Source organism: Leucopleurus acutus, assembly GCF_964270905.1.
Source record: "Leucopleurus acutus genome assembly, chromosome: 17".
Taxonomy (NCBI): domain Eukaryota; kingdom Metazoa; phylum Chordata; class Mammalia; order Artiodactyla; family Delphinidae; genus Leucopleurus; species Leucopleurus acutus.
In genome coordinates this window covers 76,266,013-76,284,408 of record NC_139159.1, presented here as the reverse complement: position 1 = coordinate 76,284,408, position 18,396 = coordinate 76,266,013, and the positions used below count along the sequence as shown (strand labels likewise).

General features: G+C 55.8%; 1 protein-coding gene across 1 annotated transcript in view; it reads left to right on the top strand.

Moving 5' to 3' along the window:
* Positions 1-17,251, top strand: part of ST3GAL1 (ST3 beta-galactoside alpha-2,3-sialyltransferase 1) — an 88,206-nt gene extending 70,955 nt beyond the window's left edge. The window contains exons 3-8 of the mRNA XM_082858915.1: positions 149-1,056; positions 6,863-7,059; positions 8,218-8,397; positions 9,645-9,690; positions 10,810-10,929; positions 12,807-17,251. Coding sequence (XP_082715041.1) covers positions 745-1,056; positions 6,863-7,059; positions 8,218-8,397; positions 9,645-9,690; positions 10,810-10,929; positions 12,807-12,980 — 1,029 coding nt within the window. The 5' untranslated portion in view covers positions 149-744 and the 3' untranslated portion in view covers positions 12,981-17,251. The remainder of the gene's footprint in view (positions 1-148; positions 1,057-6,862; positions 7,060-8,217; positions 8,398-9,644; positions 9,691-10,809; positions 10,930-12,806) is intronic.
* The last annotated feature ends 1,145 nt before the right edge of the window (positions 17,252-18,396 follow it).

Below are 18,396 nucleotides of genomic sequence, written 5' to 3'. Positions count from 1 at the left end.
TCAAAAGGGTAACATATCGTCTGTAGCCACTTGCCACATGGGCTTGACAACAGAACGGAAGACGATGGGGGGAAGTGGAGAGAGAGAAATGGTTTTTATAAAAAAGTAATAGAAGTTCATCCTGTTTTCTTCCTCCTTTTCTGTGCAGATGACAGACAACCCTCAGTGGCTTTGTCAAGTCGGCTGCTTCACCGCCACATCTCTGGTGACAGCATGGGCAAGACCAAGTTCTAACTAAGGATTGCCACACACCGTCTTCTCTGGAGGGCGGTAACAAAGACAGCTTGACCCTGTCCTGTACCGTGACCCTTCCTTCGAGGCCCTCACCTCCGAGGGACCCTGGCCTGTCACAAGGATTAATTACCCCTCAACCCCCTTGGATGGGAAAGGAAATCACTGTTATCAAGTTTCGATTAAAGCTTCATCAGGAGACATTATCGGCTGTTTAAGGATTGCTGAGGAAGCAGGCCGCTTTATTTCCTGAAAAGACAAATTATATGCCAGCAGAGGCACCCCGCCACAAGTGGTCCGCTTAGCCTTTGAGTGTCGCGGGTGATGTCGGGCACAGCCGGGTGGCCGTTGCCCAGCAGCAGTGGCCATAGGAGGCTTTGAGGCTCCCTGGGGCTCCCCGCCTTGCCTTGCAGTCGATCCTCTGTCTCTGGGATCGTTCGTGGAAGTTCCTCCTCAATTAGGCGCGATTTCCTGCAGCCCATCCCTGGGAGGCCCCGCGTCAGGAGAGCAGAAATGGCGACCGCGAGGAAAAGAATTCTCAAAGTGCTCACTTTCCTCACCCTCTTCATCTTCCTCACCTCCTTCTTCCTGAACTTCTCCCACACCATGGTGGCCACCGCGTGGTTCCCCAGGCAGATGGTCCTCGAGCTCTCGGACAACTTCAGGAGGCTCGTGAATTACCCCCACAGGCCCTGCACCTGCGCCCGCTGCATCGGAGAGCGCAAGGTGTCCTCCTGGTTCGACGAGAGATTCAACCGGTCCCTGCAGCCGCTGCTGACAGCCAAGAACGCGCTCCTGGAGGAAGACACCTACAGCTGGTGGCTGGTGAGAGCCGGGGCTGAGTGTGGGTCTGGGGGTGAGATGTGGGCGGCCCCTGCCTGCCAGACGCTCAGACCCAAGTGTGCACCAGGGGCCCTGCCAGGCGCTTGGCGGGATTCAGAATGCTGGTCATCCGTACGTTCGTTGGTTCACGCATTCAGCCTCTGTTATTGAGGATCTCCTGTATATATTATAAATCAGGGCAGAGGGCTCTGTAGCAGTTCCCTGTGTCTGCCGTAACAGGTGACCGCACGGGTGGTGGCTTACGGCAACAGAAACGCATCCTCTCGCGATTCCGGAGGCAGAAGCCTGAGCTCAAGGTGCAGGTTCCAGGGATTAGGACTTGGGCATATCTGTTTCGAGGCCACTACTTAACCCACTCTGGGTATGGAGAAGCCAAAAAAAAAAACCAGATCGTTATTCTCATGGAATTATATTCCGGCAGAGAGAGACAGATAAGAAACAAATAAACAAGATAGACTCAGATAGAAGTGCTCGGAGGAGGATAAAAGGGGTTTGGGAGAAACTTGGGGCAGGGGCCTCTGTAAATGGGCTCGTCGGGAAGGTCTCTGAGCAGCCGGGAATTGAGCTGAGACCCAAAGGCGGAGAGGGCGCCGGCTGCGGGAGGATCTGGGGAAAGTGCCGCTGGTCACGGGGACAGCGAGTGCGAGAGCACTGGGGCAGCATCCGCTTGGTGTGTTGGAGGAGCTGGAGCTGTGTGTGGCCGTGAGCGCGGGCGTCTGGGAGTGGTCAGGACCCACAGCCAGGAGCCTGGGGTTTGTTCTAAGTGCAACAGGAAACCACTGTAGAATTTTAACTAGGGGAGGTCCATGATCTGATCTAGTTGTTGAGCGCAAAGTGGATTGAAGGGGAGTGAGAAATATCCATTCATTGAAGACTTATTGAGCATCTATTAGATGCCAAGATACTGAGATGGAAAGAAACAGCCTTGCCTTTTTAGCTTGCAGGGATGGTTGGAGGAGAAGGGAAAGCAGACCAGCCCAAGGCAGGGTGATAGGTGATAGGCACCCAGGGTCCCTGGGTTTTGCTCCTGACTTTCTATATTTTATCAAGGGTGATGTTGAGGAAGCTCTTCATCTCAGCTTCTCAGACTGAGGTAGTAATAGTCGCCTCACCAGGTTTCTCTATAGCACCGCAAACATTAGGTTTTAACATTTTTATTTATTTTTGCTGTTTTAACGGGCAAGGGAAAATGAATTTGCATTCTTTCAGCACTTATGAAGGCTGAATGTTTTCCCATGTGGCTCTTACCGTTTCATCAAATTGTCCTCCCACGTCCCCACCCCAGCCCTTATGTGCAGTCCTTCTTTGCTGGAGTTTAGCCTCTTGGAAGGGATTTTGCAGCGTAGGAAGGAAGGGGAGAAGGTTCCTCATGAATAGAAATCAACAGAAAGGAGCAGGGCTTTAGAGCTTCTGGGTTCCTTGACAACACACAGACCACATGTTTTGAGTAAAGAATCAGGACACCCCATCTGACAAGCGCTCCCGTCCCTCCAGACGGAGACACAGAATATTGAAATAAAAACCACCCTGGGGACTTCCCTGGTGGAGCAGTGGTTGGGGGTCCGCCTGCTGATGCAGGGGATGCGGGTTCGTGCCCCGGTCCGGGAAGATCCCACATGCCGCGGAGCGCCTGGGCCCGTGAGCCATGGCCGCTGGGCCTGTGCGTCCAGAGCCTGTGCTCCGCAACGGGAGAGGCCGCAACAGTGAGAGGCCCGCATACCGCAAAAAAAACAAAAACAAACAAACAAAACACCCTGGGAGTTCCAGCAGGCACCATAGCTCTGCATAAAGGCCCCCAGACAGCCAGGACAATGTCTGACAGATCCAGATTTAGGACCCCAAACACAGAGCCCTGCTTCTAAAGTATGACGTGCCTGGTGGGAAATGCCCTGAAGGATGCTTGGCTGGCCGGGAGCCCGCAGAAGGTGATCGATGCCAGGTGTCAGAGGGGCTGGCCCTAGACATGCTGTTCCCCAGACCTATTTGGGGCCCTGGTTTGGAGCAGACCCCTTGTGTCTGCTCCCTCTTCTACTTTGTCTCCGGGATGAGGGGAAGGACTTGACTGAGGTCACTCAGCCATCCATACAGAGCCAGGCCTGGGACCCGGCCGCCCGCCCCAAGGCACCCTTGCTTTCCCGTCCTCTTGCCCACCGCTGCTCCTCCAGACCCACATGGGAGGGAGGGCAGGCGTGGGGGAATCAGGAAGAAGCCTTCAGGAGCTGGGGGCTGACAGCTCAGGTGCCTTGGGTATCACGAAGTCCCCCATGTCCTGCGGCAGTGGGGTGATGCTGGCTGTCTCAACCTCTGCCTCCAGGCTCTGCCTTAAGACTTGATGCTTCCAGGGAGCCTCTGACAACAGCAGCAGCCGCTGCTTGAGCGCTGACTGTAGACCAAGAAATACACTGCTTGGAAACTAGGCAGGAAGAGTGAGAGGGGAGAAGGGCGTCTTGGAACTTCTGCCCTTTCTCTCCTGCGTGCGTGTCAGCAGCCCTCTGGGACTTCCGTTGTCATTTACAAAAGGCAGAGAAGTCAGAGTTCCTTCCCAAGGAAGACGGGGACATAGCGGTACTGACCTGCCTCATCTACCCCAGCTGGTGAGTGGATGCTTTAGGGCTCTAATCCCCAGAAACACAGCTCGATTCCAGCCCGCTGTCCCCGAGTTCTACTCAGCTCTGTACTTACCCCGTGGCCTAGATCTTTCCCTCTCTGGGCCTCAATCTCCGTTCCTGCCAATGAGTGTCTGAAACAGAGCCAGGGTTCCTGAAGTGTGAGCCGGTGGGGCAGCGTGATTCCTGGTGATACAGGGGCAGGGTCTTTAAGAGCATCGCATCACGCTCAGGGCGAGGATGTCATTCGGCTTTAATTCTCTTTCCATCTTTGAAGTTGCGAGGATTAAATGTCGCTCCTTGTTTCATGATGTGCCTCTAACACCTGCCCATCTTGGTTCTAGCAAAGGAGGGCGGCTTGCCTGGGCAAGCAACAGGATGGAGCTGGAATCAAATAAAGTGGTTTTGTTTTCATTGTACTGGACACTTTCCTTTTTTTTTTTTGGACAGATTTTTTTACTTCTGCCAAGTAATTCTTGCTTTCCGCTTGTGGCAGAGATATGAGATTTCCTTTAAAAATAAACTTACTTTTTAAAGTGAATCGTTAAAGAGGGGTAAGTCAGTAGTAGGTGGACGGGACAACGTGATGCTGCACTCCCAGCATGGGTACCCCGCCGGCTGTGAGCCTTCAAACCCCGGGGCCCCCGAGGCAAAGCAGGCACATGTGTCACATAGTAGGTGCTCAGTAAATATTGCTGAGCGCTGGATTAAAGAACGCCGTGTTGCTCCCTTAACCCAGCATACAGTGTCATGCTCCCCGAGGCGATGACATGGATGGAGGACACTCTCTGGTTCTGAGCGCATCTTCACGTTGTCAGGGCTCTTCCTGGGTGGGGGCCCCCGTGGAGGTCCCTGCCGGGCAGCTTGGCTGTGGTCCTCGATCCCAGGGGTTCTCAGAGTGTGGTCCCTGCACCAGTAGCAGCATCACCTGGGAGCCTGTGAGTCATGGCTCTGTTGCCCAGATGTCACACATCAGCCCAGGTGATTCAGGAGCCTGGAGCTGCCCCAGGAGATCCTATCGGAGCAGGTGTTTAATCTGGATATAACTTTTGTCCTATTGTCGCAAAATATACATAACATAATATTTATCGCTGTTTTCTAAGTGTGCAATTCCATGGCATTAAATGCATTCACGATGCTGGCTTACCATCACCACTACCCGCACCTGGCGCTTCCGTCACCTCCAACAAAAGCCCCTTGTATCCATTAATAACCACCCCCCTCGGCACCCCTCTCATCCCTCAGGCAGCCGTCATTCTACATGCTAGAGTTTGGCGATTCTAGTATCTCCTGTAAGGGGAATCGTACAATATGGGTCCTTGTATGTCCGGCAAATAAGCCAGTGAAATAACACTTAGCATAAGTGTTCTCAAGATTCATCCATTGGGAGCATATATCAGAATGACCCTTTTTTTATAACTGAATGATATTCCAGTGTCTGCACGTTCCACGTTTTGTTTATTCATTCATCCATCGATGGACACTTGGGTTGTTTCCACCTTTTGGCTATTGTGAGTAATGCTGCAATGAACACGAGTGGACAAGTATGTGCTCATGACCCTGGTTTCAGCTCTTTTTTTTGTTTGTTTTTGTTTTTGTTTTGGCCTCATCTTGCGGTTTGTGGGACCTTAGTTCCCCGACCAGGGATTAAACCTGGGCCCTCAGCGCGGAGTCCAAACCGCTGGACTGCCAGGGAATTCCCTGATTTCCGTTCCTTTTAATACTTAGGAATGGAATTGTCGAGAAGCCACCCAACAGTTTTCCACAGTGGCCGCGCTAGTTTACATTCCCACCAGCGAGGCACAAGTGTTCCAGTGTCCTCACCTACGCTTGCTATTTCCTCTTTTTCTTTTATTGTAACCAGTGATGTTTCTAAGTAGAAGTGTGTCTGTGGTCCTGATGTCGTTGCCTGCGGCTCCCGCAGCATGTGAGTGTCTTAGGCTGGAGGAGATGCTGGGTGGTTTTATCTATTGGACCATCCAGGCCTCCTGGTGTGCCTCTCCTTGGGGATGCTAATTCCTCCAATGCCAGGTGGGGACCAGATGCCTGGGGATCTCCCTACGCGTCCCCCCGTCACTGACCTCCTAGACAGTGGCCCAAGCAGCTGCTAGCCTCACCTTTCTCTCCCAGCCCCTCTCCTGTCCCTGGGGCTGCGAGTAACTGGTGGGACTCACCCCACAGCCACCTACCCCTCCCCAAGCTCAGGGACTGGGCTTTCCAAAGGTCAAGGTTCCAGGGCTCTGAGGCAGGGGTGATGTTGTGGGAGAGACTTCAAGGTGGGTTTATAAAAGCCTGGCTTCAAATCCTGCTTTGGATTCGGGACACGTGCTCAACCAACCTGGGCCCCAGAGCATCCTTTCTCGTCTGCCTTTGAAGTGACACAGCCCTGCGGCTTGGTGACACAGGCAGATGCGATGCTTCTTAGGAAATCTCTCCAGGTTTCACTCTGAGTGGGGGAGTAATGTGCATCAGCAAGTGGTCACTATGCAGCGTGGCCGAGCTCCCCCTGAGGCAGTGGACGGACGTGGGTGTACAGAGAGAGGGCTCAGTAGGGAGACCCACTCATCCCACTTTTAGCACTGAGAGTCCTGCTTCTAGGGAAACCCCTGGGCCAACCAGGGGGCTGGTCACCCTCAGGATAAACCCAGTGTTTGTCTCCGCCTGTGGGTCAGAGAGGTCCCAGGGCAGCTGACCTTGGTGTGGGTGTGAAAACAATTTGTTAAGCAGACATTGGACTCGTTGATGCATCCGGCAAAGGGCTGATTCTTGAGTCTGGCTGGAGCCCGGTGGTCCTGGGGCTGCAGGAGCTGAGAGGCGGGAGGCTGAGGGGAACAGAGGGGAGGGGAGGCGAGCGTGAAGGGTCACCCGACCCTTCTCCCATGTGCTTTACTCATACCAGCCAGTCTGATTGCGTCGAGGCCAGAGCTGTACCTCGCACATAGGTGCTCAATAAGCCTTTGTAGAATGAGTGAATGATCTCTTGCCTTCCCATCTCCCTGAGTGGCCCTTGGGCTCCTGGCAGGGGAGGTGGCTGTCTGAACCGCCTGCATCTCCAGGTGCCCAGCGGAGAGAAGGGTACTCGGGAGGGGCTGGGTCACCAACCACAGGGGGCTCGGGGCCCAGCAGCGGGGGCCAGAGGTAACACATCCAGACTGACTGTGTCCTGCGTCCTCCGCCCACAGAGGCTCCAGCGGGAGAAACAGCCCAGTAACTTGAACGACACCATCAAGGAGCTGTTCCAGGTGGTGCCCGGGAACGTGGACCCCCTGCTGGAGAAGAGTTTGGTGGGCTGCCGGCGCTGTGCCGTCGTGGGCAACTCTGGCAACCTGAAAGAGTCCTGGTACGGGCCTCAGATAGACAGTCATGACTTTGTGCTCAGGTGGGTGCCAGCCCCTCGCCCCCCAGGCCACCCCGCTGCCCCCCAGGCCACCCCGCTGCCCCCCAGGCCCCTGGAGCTGCAGGGGCTTCATGGTTCAGCGTCATGAGGTCAAGACGCCAGTCCGGGTGTGCCCAGCCTTACCTGGGGACCCCGGGCCCCTCACTGCCCCCTCTGGGCCTCACTTTCCCCATCTGCATTGCAGATGGACCAACAGGACCTCTCTGGATGGAGAGAGGAAACCATACACAGAGATACCCAGGGGGCTGGGAGCTTGGCCTTGAGAGGCCTGGCCAGAGGGCAAGACTAACTTGAGGACTCTTGTTTAATCTTTAAAATCCATCCCTGTCTGGGAGTTCCCTGGCGGTCCAGTGGTTAGGACTCAGCCTTCTCACTGCCAGGGGCTGGGATTCCATCCCTGGTCTGGGAACTAAGATTCTACAAGCTGCGCAGCCAAAAAAATAAATAAAATAAAAGCCGTCTCTGTTTTGCCATCTAGGCCATAACGTAACTATATACTTTTAATGTAAAACATGTTTCCCTGACACCAAGTAAAACGGATATTCCAGGAAGATGCCCCACGTCTCTCCCACGTTTCTTGTCATCCCCACACCAGTCACCCGACCCAGGGGCACCAGTGACTCAGATGAGAAGCGCAGGCACCTTCTAGAACCATCCCCTGTTTCTGTGGTCTCTGACTTGGTCTTTAGACCACTCACCTGGCCTCAGGGAGCCTCAGTGTACCTGGTGTCCAGTGGGCACATCCATGGTGAGGGGGAAAGAGTCAGGTTCAGGGTCAGACAGGCCCTGAGTTCAAGGCTGCCTCTGGGTTACTCTGTGTCCTGGGATAAATTCTTTGCATTCAGATTTCTTTGGCCATAAAAATAGGACCATAAAGTACGTACTGGACACTGTCATCATTAAGGGTCAATGATGTGCGTCACTGGACCGGGACAGAGTAGGCCATCGATGGTGGCGACGGTCAGGCTCACGCGAGATCATAAATGAGAAAAAAGTAGCAAGAGCCTCTGAGCTGTGCCGCCGTTGCCCCCATTTCACAGATGCGGAAGTTGGGGCCCAGCACAGCCTCGCGGAGCTGAAGCTGACCCTCAGAATCGGTGCCCCAGTGCGATGCCGGTCCTCTCTCCCTCCCCCTCCCAGGATGAACAAGGCCCCCACGGCAGGGTTTGAGGCCGACGTGGGCAGCAAGACCACCCACCACCTCGTGTACCCCGAGAGCTTCCGGGAGCTGGCGGAGAACGTCAGCATGGTCCTGGTGCCCTTCAAGACCACCGACCTGCAGTGGGTAATCAGCGCCACCACCACAGGCACCATCTCCCAGTAAGTCCCCTCGGGGCGCCTGGAGGAGGGGCACTGCTTGTCCCGCTGCTTGCCGTGTGAGGGCCTCTGAGCCCCCCGCCCCGCTGTTCCTCCCCCGGAGCACCCCCCTCCCCAGGCCTCCTCCTGGAGGGCAGAGCCCCAGTCCTCCGGCCGCCTCCAGACCCTCCGGCTCTTCTTGGTACCCCTCCTCCCATCACCCCGATGCACCCGGAGCTCCGGCCTTCCTCTTCCTCGTGACTTCCCGCCCCTCCGAATAGACCTCCCAGCTTTGCTTCCCCAGATACCCTGGAAACCCCTCGGGAGAGGGAGCCCCGCTGGAAAGGACACAGCACGTGTTAGTTCTGACCCCGTGCTCATCTCTGGGGTGCTCCCCGTTGATGACAGCCTCCGCCCGCCCCCGCTTCTCAAACCGTCAGAATGGCCCCGGCCGGGCTGGGGGGCGGGCGGGGAGACCGGGCGTGGAGCACGTCGGCTCCGGCTGCCTTGAGCACCGAGGAGCTCACGTCTTCTGATTTGTTCCGGGCACTTGGCACGGGTCTCAGTGAATTCCCACTAGTCCTTCTCATGACCTCCAGCCTCCAGGGAGACCCGGAGGCTTGGCCCCTTCGCAGAGCCAGGCTCGCACCTGCCTGAAGAGAAGTGGCTTAGTGCCCAGATGGCCAAAAGCCTCCTTGTCTGAGGCCTGGTTAGGAAGCCCGAGGGATTTGGGTGCGGGAAGCCGGGGCGGGGGGCTGTGCTCGGAGGAGGGCAGTGAGGGAAGCGGGCCGCAGCCAGGGGAGGAGCTGGACCAGCCAGGGCTCCGCTGCCTGCCCCTCCCTCCTGGTCCCACAAGCTGGAACGTGACTTGTCCCCGAGGCCAGGTGGCCAGGCACGTATACCGTCATCTTGGGGGCACGGGAAATCTTGCAGATGAAAAGGGGCCATTGTGGGCCTATCAGCCAGCGTCCCAGCAGCGGGGGATGGGTGTTGTGGGCCCCGCTCCGTGCTGCTTGTGCTGTGTGCACGGCTTGGAGCAATCCCGCTTCTTAAACTTTCTGGGAGAAGGCGGCATAATGCAGCAGCAGGTCCTCGAACGGGCCACGATCGCCCTCTGGTGTCCATAATGGGCCACTGCGAGGAGGTGGGGTTCCTTGGGGAATGAGCGTGCTTTCCCGCTTGCCCCACCTGCGTCTCCAGCTGCCCCTACAAGCTGAGGCCCAGGCCTCCAGCCCCCTCCCACATTAACCACCTGCCTTGTCCTCCCGCAGCACCTATGTTCCTGTCCCCACGAAGATCAAGGTGAAAAAGAATAAGGTGAGTCAAGGCTCAGGTGCCTTGTCCTCTGAGCCCAGCCTCGCTTTCCAGGCTCTGCGTGAGGACGGAGATCACCGTCTCCCTGCTCTGCCAGCATCGGGCGGCGGAGAGCCCCTGGGCCCCCGGGCTGCTGGGGCTGGTGGCCCCCCGCTTAGAGAGTGGAGAGACGAACCCTGGGGAGGTTCCCTAAGCCTGGACCCTGGACCTGCAGCACCACCCAGGAGCTTGTCACCAGTGCGGATCCTCAGGCCACCCCAGATCTGCTGAATCAGAAACGCTGGGTTTTTACAAGCCCCCCAAGGATGCTGGTGCTGTTCGAGAACCACTGCCCTACAGCATGAGCATCTCCAAAGCCAGACCTCGTCACCTGTCTCCATATCTGCATCTTCCCCAGTGGGCCCTGGAATGGGGTTGGCTAAGACGTGGGCAAAGGGCAGAGGGATGAAGGAAATGAAGTGTCCGCCACACCAGACGTTTGCACACACTGTCATGTGTAGATGGAGAGATCAGTTTCAGAGAGGTCAGGTAACTTGCCCAGAGACACACAGCTAGTCACTGTATGGCTGGAGCTGATGTCTTCCCGATGGTGGCTGCATGACATTGAGCATGTCACTTAGCGTCTCTGAGCCTCGGTTTCCTCATCTGTAACATGAGGAGAGGGAGAGCTGGCGTGCGGGGTCATTTTAGGGACTGGAGATCATTCAGGCCCATGTGAGGCAGAACGGGTGGCTCGGTGCCTTCCTGCAGTGTGACAGGAGTGTCCCTGCCCCCAGCTCATGCTCTTCCCTGGAACCTTCTCCTGCAGCCTCCTGTCCCACTCCTTGGCCGCATCTGATTGTAATTCAGATGTCACCTTGTCTGCAAGCCTTCCCACCCCAGTGCCTATCTCCTTTCTCTGCTTTGTCTCTGTAGTCTCATCATTCTTTTCTAGCATCCTCTGTGTCTCAGTGATTTAGGTCACGATCCATCTTCTCCACTAGAACGTTAACCCTCCCACCCCGAGTGCAGGGTTATGAGTTCCAGTCCCAACAGGGTCCCCCGAGGTTACAACAGTGTGTGGCACCTAACACAGGCCTGGTATCCTTCTCCAGACCCCTCACCGTGTCCTCCCTCCCGCAGATCCTGATTTACCACCCAGCCTTCATCAAGTACGTCTTCGACAGCTGGCTGCAGGGCCACGGGCGGTACCCATCCACCGGCATCCTCTCGGTCATCTTCTCACTGCACATCTGCGATGAGGTAGGACCCCCTCCCCCATGCCTGCCTGCCCCCCCCCCAGGGGGTCGGGGACCGAGGGCTCCTCATTCTGTGTTCTCAAGAGGGGCGGCGAGAGCGCCTGCAGTCAGGCAGACCTCCATCCCCCTCCCGGCCCCGGCATAGCCTGTCTTTTCTAGAAGCTCTGATCCTGTCTCTACAGTGAGGCTGGCACTGTCTCCCGCACGGGAAGTTTAGGTCCCAAGGCAGAGCCTGGCCCTGGAAGCTCAGATCTGATCTGGGGGCAATATAAGCATATCTCGCCCCCAGGAGTGTATTATAATCGGGGGAGCTGTCTGGGGTTGTGGTTTCGATCTCAGTTGCTCATCAGAATCATCTGTGGAGCTAAATTCCGGCCCCCAGGCCACAGCCCAGCCCACTTCCACCAGAATTCCTGAGGTTGGAAACCCGGCGCCCAGGGGTTCCACTGTTCACTGAGGTTGAGAATCAGTGACTTTGCCAACCGCGTGTTTCCGACCATGGATTCGCCTCGCCGTACGCCAGCCTGGGCCTGGGTTTCCATCAATGATCTGGGGTGCTTGCTGCCCGCGGACAGTGAAGCAGGATGGGGACCACAGTGCCCCTGCTTCTTCCCTGGCCCTGGGTCCAGGCAGGGCACGCCGCTGTCCCTTCTTGTCACGTACAGCCCATCCCCGCCGTCGCCCCATGAGGCTCATCAGTGGACATCGCAGGGAGGAGGGTCGAGGGGTAGCAAGGCCCGCCACCGCCTCTGCCTCAGTTGTTCTGCCACCATCTTCGCCTGCCCTTCACCCTAGAAACCGTACCTGCCTCTCATCGCCCCACCAAGCCCCTACCTCCAGCTGGCTGGTCAAAGAGCCCGTGGGCTTCTGCCTCAGAAATGCCCCTCCCGTCCCTTAGCGCGTGCTCTGGGGCGGGCCCGTGTCCCTGCTGGCCTTTTCAGAAAAGGCTGCACTTGCCACAGAGCTGTCTCCTGCCCCTGGTGGGTCCCCACCCCTGAAAGCTGTCTGCCATGCTGCGGCCCACATAGCTTTCCCTCCCCCTGGAAGCCCCTCCTCCCGTCCCTTCCTGGTCACCTTCTGCTCATTTTCCAAGACCCAGTTCAAGTGTCACTTGCTCGAAAGAGCTCTCTCTGCTCTCGTCGGCCTCCTGCCCCTCCGTCCTTGGTGCGGAGGGAGCCCCGGCGTTAGCCCCTGTCCCGCACGGGGGCCCGGTTGGTGCTTGTTATAATTTAGGAGCACCAGGGGCCGAGACCTGACTCCTGCATCCCTAATCGCGCCAGCATCCGCCTGAACTCTGACGGATTTAACGCAGCACCTGGTACAGAATAAGTGCTCAGTAAAAGTTTGTCATGCATGAGAAGCACGCCCCCTGCCACGCCCACCGGACAGTGAGGACCCCCGGACCAGATGGGTGTTCGCCCAAGGGAAGGCAGGGATCAGAGCTACCGCCCACCTCACTGTGGTCATCGCTCTTGGCCCCATTTTCCGTATGAGGAAAGTGAGGCTCAGAGAAGTGATTTGGGACTTGCAGGATGTATCAGCAAGAGGTAGAGCTGGGATCTGGGGCAGGCTGCTGGGCTTCGAAGCCCTGCTCCTCAAGCCTTGGAGAAGAGGTTGTGCCTCCCCAGAGGTGGACCCAGCACCCGCAGGGCCACCCACAAGCAGTAGCCTCCCACTGTGCGCTCTGGCATTGGACTTGACTTTTACTCAACTTGCCTTTGCTTCCCCAAGCCTCTGGGAGTTCCAGGCTCCTGGAGAGGGGTTTCTGTGAATCCTTGGAAGTGGTGTTTACAGATGCTGGGGGTGCCTGCAGGCTCTCTTTGTCAGAGGGTCCACCTGCAGCCCTGCTGTCCGGCTCTCACCTGTGCTTTGCCCCGGCAGGTGGACTTGTACGGCTTCGGGGCGGACAGCAAAGGGAACTGGCACCACTATTGGGAGAACAACCCATCGGCGGGGGCTTTTCGAAAGACTGGGGTGCACGATGGGGACTTTGAGTCCAATGTGACGGCCACCTTGGCATCCATCAACAAAATCCGGATCTTCAAGGGAAGATGACGCTGTGAAGGGCTAAGGACAGATGCACCAGAGCGCACCTCTCCACATCCAGCCCCAGCTTCTCGCCGGAGCCACTGCGCTCTGGGAACTTGGAGGGCCAGCCTCAGGGGTGCGCCCAGGTGCCCCTCGCAGCCTCTTGCACCCCAACATTTGGTAGCATCTACTCAGCAAGGTTGCCGAGCCCTGCCAGGGCTGCAGGGCAAGTCTCAGAACCATTCTGGGGTGGGGAGACCCCTCTCGCTGCTGTTCCGGGCTGGGGAAGGTGGGGAGACTGTGGGGGAGGTCCAATCCGAAGACTCCCACATTCTAAAGAAGAGGATGGTCTCCTGGGGAGGATGCACAGAGACTCTGCTCTGCTGAGGGGTCCGGGGCCAGTGCTCTGATTCTCGCTGTGAAGTTCCTGGGTGAGGATGACCCCCAGGACAGCCATGTGGGGCCTCCCTCACATGGTAGGACCACCACGCCTCCCCTTTCTGCCCAAAGCTCATTTATCGTGGCCAGGAGGGCTCCTCACCCACAGGTCTTCAGAGACTCTAAGTATCCAGATGTCTCCTTCCCAAGCTGCCGTTCCCTTGAGTAATCAATCTTTGTGTTTATCATGATGGCTGAGAGCAGATCTGACGCCTTCTGTGTGCCTTTGTATTGGGGAGAGGGATGCATGCATTTGGCTGAAATGAGGCAGAAGCCCCGACTTGGGAAAGGGGACCGCAGCAGTGCACTCCCCTTACTCTGTAGCCGGGGACAGTTCTCTAGTTCCCTGAGCCAGCGTCTGAGTTGGAACAAAGCTCGGATGATACGCGGCTCCATCCAGAGGCCCGTCAGCCATGGGGACTTATTTTCACAGACTACTGGATTTGGTGCCCGTAACCTTCCAGAGCTGTGCAGGAGGCCGCCACCAGCCAGCAGTTTCCCCCAGGGGTCTACGCTCTGGGCCAGATCCCTCCTGGTCACCTGTGTGGTGTCCTGGGGGTTGCAGGGTCATCCTAGGAACGTGACCATCAGAGGAGAGAAGTCATACCTCATCCTTCACATCCCAGCTGCTCGCTCTTCCTTGTCAGCCTTCCTGATTATTTATTGTTTTGTTTTTAAAATTCAGCTGACATCATCTGCACTTTGTGACTCAATTGCTCTCGTTTCAGCTGGTAGCTGGGGTGTGGACGCTCAAAGCCAGTTTTGTAGGAATCCTGAGACTTGAGGTACCGTGGTGTCTAGGGTTGAGGGCTTGCTGGTGGGCAGATCGTGGGGTGTCAGGTCGGTAGGTTTGTGGGATGCTCTGTACCTCCTTCTCTCCCAGCCCTACCTTTCTTCTTTCTCATTACGGGCTTTAAATTGAGTCTCAGGCTAGGAATTGCCAAACCCAGCGGCACTGTCTTGGGGCCGGGTGGGGAGTAGAGTCGCAGGCGTGAAAGGACAGTGATTTTTGGCTCCAGTTGCTGACATTTAATCAAAACAAAACAAACAAAAAAAACAGCCCGTTTTTTCTGTAAAGAGCATTTCCCAGAAGGCCACTGATACTTTGAGGAGTTGTGACCGTGTCCTGGTCTGGGAAGCCAGGAGGCCGCCTCCGCTGCTCCCTGCAGCCCTCTGGGTAAGCCCTGCCCTCCCCAGCCTCACTTTCTCCCTCTGCAAATGGGGAGAGAGGAATTACAAATGGACCACAGATGGCAACGGGCATTCACAAGCATCCCTAGAAGTCACACACCACGTTTGTTTTTCCCCTGAGTCCCTGTATATGAGTATTTTCCTGGGGAGAGGTTCCAGTTTTTATTCGATTCTCAAAGATTCAGGATCCAGAAAGTGGTTTTTAAAAGCTAACAAACAAAAACCTGTTCCAGCTTTAAAATTCTGCAAAATTGAAGACCCTCTTGACTGATAAAAGGCTTGTAAATTGCTGTGAGGTCATTATTCCGAGCATAAATCCTCAGAGGCTAGAGCTCATGGGAGTACTTGACGTGAAGAATTCAGCAAACGTGCTGGTCGGCTGATTAATCCCAGGGACAAACCTTGCAGAAATGGACACTGGCGTAGGGAGCGATGTGGTCTGACCCCTGAGCTCGCTCTCCCCTTCTCCTGAAAGCCAAGTCTGTTCAGGATGATGGGGTCAGAGAGAGCACTTAGCTTTCCTGGATGTGCTGAGTCAGGTCCCCAGAGCAGACAGGTGTCCACAGCTGAGCTGCGCGCCACCTGGGTCGGCCGCCTGGTCCCTACTCCACCTCTCCTTCCCACCAGGCTGTTCACTGTGAGATGCCTTTCAGCCCTAGGATCCCATTTTACAGATGAGAAAAGCAATGCCAGAGAAGGCAAGTGATTGCAAAAGTGAACCAGTTGTGAAACAGATTTTGAGCCAAAATAGGGTGTTCTTGGCTCCAGAGGTGGGCTTTCCCAGCCAGGCTCACCCAGCCCCTCAAAGAGCTGTAGTTGGTGTAGGTTTCGGACTACAAGCCTCTCACCGCCGGGCTTCGTTCTCAGGCTGCCCACGGTGGCCCGAGGCAAGCTGTAACCTCGGCCTTCTCACACCGTCCTTCCAGTGGAGGAGATAGCATCTGCTTTCCCAGAGCTGGGGCAGACATCATCTTGTGGCTTAACAACGGCCACCTACCCGAATCCAGCCAGCCACTGTGGCCGGGATTAACGCACCATTGCCTTAAACCAGCGGGGCCCACACCGGGGTAAAGGTGGCTGAGAACTGGACAAGAGTCTTTCCCACGGGGATTTGGCCATCGGCTGGAGGACGAGAAGCACCCACACGAGGAAGTTCTTGCATGAACAGTATACGCAGTTGGGCTCCCCGGGGCTCCGGGATCCCAGCCCAGGGCTCTGTCCACTCCGCGGGCAGAGAGCTCCTTGGAGACCAGCCCCGGGCACGAAGCCTGCAATAACCAGTGCTGAGCCTGAAGCCGAAAGGCGGAACTGATGAGGGAGAAAGATGTTACCAACATCCCAGACTTCTGACTCCCCCAGGGAGTGAAGAGGCTGCTTTCTCAGCTGGAGCAAAGCAATGCCTGCAGCCACACGACCCCTGGAGCCCCTGCTCTCACCCACCTGTAGGGGAAGAAAGGAGGATCGGTTTGTAGTAATCTGGGGAAGAGAAGCAAGTTCTTGAATTGATGCCTTTTGAAACCCTGGCTTCATCAGGCATCGTCCAGCAAACCACGAGGGCTGGGCTTAATGGGAGAAGGCAGACCCAAGGAAATAGGACCTAAAAGAGAGAAGCCAGGTTAGAACGGGGGCAGGCGATTTTTGTCGCAGGGATTGGGGGTGGGTTCGGGGACGTGATGGCATCCCAGGCTCTGCCGTGGCCAGAAGGGCCATCGAGAGGCCAGCCCTACCTCGACGCAATCTGGGCCTCTGGATCAAAGGTGGGATAGAATCACAGAGAATATTGAGAACTGTGATGTTTGCTTTAACTGTTCTCTTCAAGGCAGCTTGAACCCAAAGGAAAAGTGGAAAACTGAAAAGAGCTCACTCTCCCTTTCATGGTTGTGGTCGGAAATGCTTTCTCCAGGGAAGCCAAAGATGGCTGGACTCCAGCCACGTGCCATCAGGGCAACTGTCCTCGCTCCCCCAGAGTTCGGGGATGTCACTGTGTCTATCGTGGACATCTGGTTTGCAGCAGACATGGCCTCAGGCCACTGGCTGGTCATCCTCTCCTGGGGTCTGGGCTAACAAGTTTTGAGCCCTCCTGGGGGGCAGGTCACGACACCTCTGCAAAATAAAAGAAGAGGGTGTAGGAGGAACAGCGGGCCAGGCAAAGCAGCATCACATAGTCTGTCCTTACCCAAAGCACTGCATTTCCTACAAGCAGCCAGCCTCTGGCCTCCTGTCTGCCTCCCAGACCATCAGAGGTCCGTACTCGTGTTGAACTTGACCCCGTTGCTCAGCTTCTGAACTGCCATTGTCGCCCTCCTGCCCGACGTCCTGGTCCAGACATCAGCTTTAACCTGGGAGCCCTCACTGGGCCCCGGTAGGATGGACATGGGTGCGCCATCACGTTAGCACTTAACTGAATTCTTGTCAAAGCCAAAGTTTCCTGAGCACTTTTTCCTCTTTGCAATCTTGTTGGGTTGGTTGGTGGTGTTTTAAAATCTGCGTTCTTTGCCCCCCACCCTTGCCTCACTCCCAGGTTTTGCAGCTAAGTGTTTGTTCATCTGAATGAACTTGGCAAGAGTCTGCCTTCCTCAGCCTCTGCTCTGTTTTTTATTTTTAATTTATTGTTGAACATTTCCAATGATCCGAATCAAAGTGAATAAAAAAAGAGCTATTTTATTGTTTGGGTGTATCTGTCGTTTTTCTGTGAGGGCTGTACCTTGGTGCTATCTCTTGAGGTTTCCGCTCAGGAGATGTTTTCAGTCCTAAAAAGACGCCTCCTGTGTTAGTGTCTGCCCTGAACCGAGTGCCCAGATGTTCAGGACATGGAGAGAGAGCCTCTCCTCAGATGCAACCGTGCCTTCTCCCTGCTGTGTGACTGTGGTAAAGTCGCCCAACCTCTCTGAACCTCAGCTGCCTCATCTGTCCAACGGGGACCACTCTGCGGGCCAGCAGAGGGAGTGTGAAATCAAGAATAGATGCATCGTAGGAGGCTGGTGGAGACACAAGCCCGCTGCTCCAAGCGTTTGCTGAATGAAATAGGCCAATGTGGGCAGATTAGTGTCCATCCTTCCCAAAGAAAACTCGTCCATGAATGGATGCAAGTCTGATCCAGAGCTGGCCCAAACTGCCCGATTTTTAAAATAGATCCAACAGTCCACTACCAGGACTCTGTAAAGCTGGTGTAAATAATACTACTTCCCGATTTGCGTGGCACTTTACAGTTTGCACAACGCCTCCCTAGGCACGATCTTGAACTCTCTCAGGAGCCCTGCAGAGCTGGTGAATGGGGGCAGGCAGTTGAGGGCAGAGGTGAGGTTCAAGCCAAGCCTTCCCTCTCCAGATCTGGGGCTCCCTGTTCTCTGTGGTGACACCTCCCGAGTCACTTGAGAAGTTTGTCTGTGGTGACTTTCTGAAGGCAGCCCCCCCGGGGATAGGACGGTGCAGAGATTAACACAGGTGCCCAGGAGTCAGGCTGCCTGGGCTCCTACTTACTAGCTGTGTGAGTGTGAGCGAGTTATTTAACCTCTCTGTGCATATTTCCTTATGGATAAAGTTGGGGTGATGAAGTACCTCCCATATAAGCAGGCGTTGAGGGTTAAATGAGTTATACCATACCTGGGACCTTCGCTCATCAATGGTTAACAGGCTTCCTGACCCTCCACTCTATCAGAGACCCATCTTACCCCAAATTTATTTCTAGTTGGTATCACATTAGAGCTGCAATGTGGACAAGTGCCACGAGGTGCCGACATATGGACCCCGGCCCCACTGGATGAGCTAGGCCAGGCAGGAACTCTTCACTCCACGGAGACCCCAGCAGGGAAAG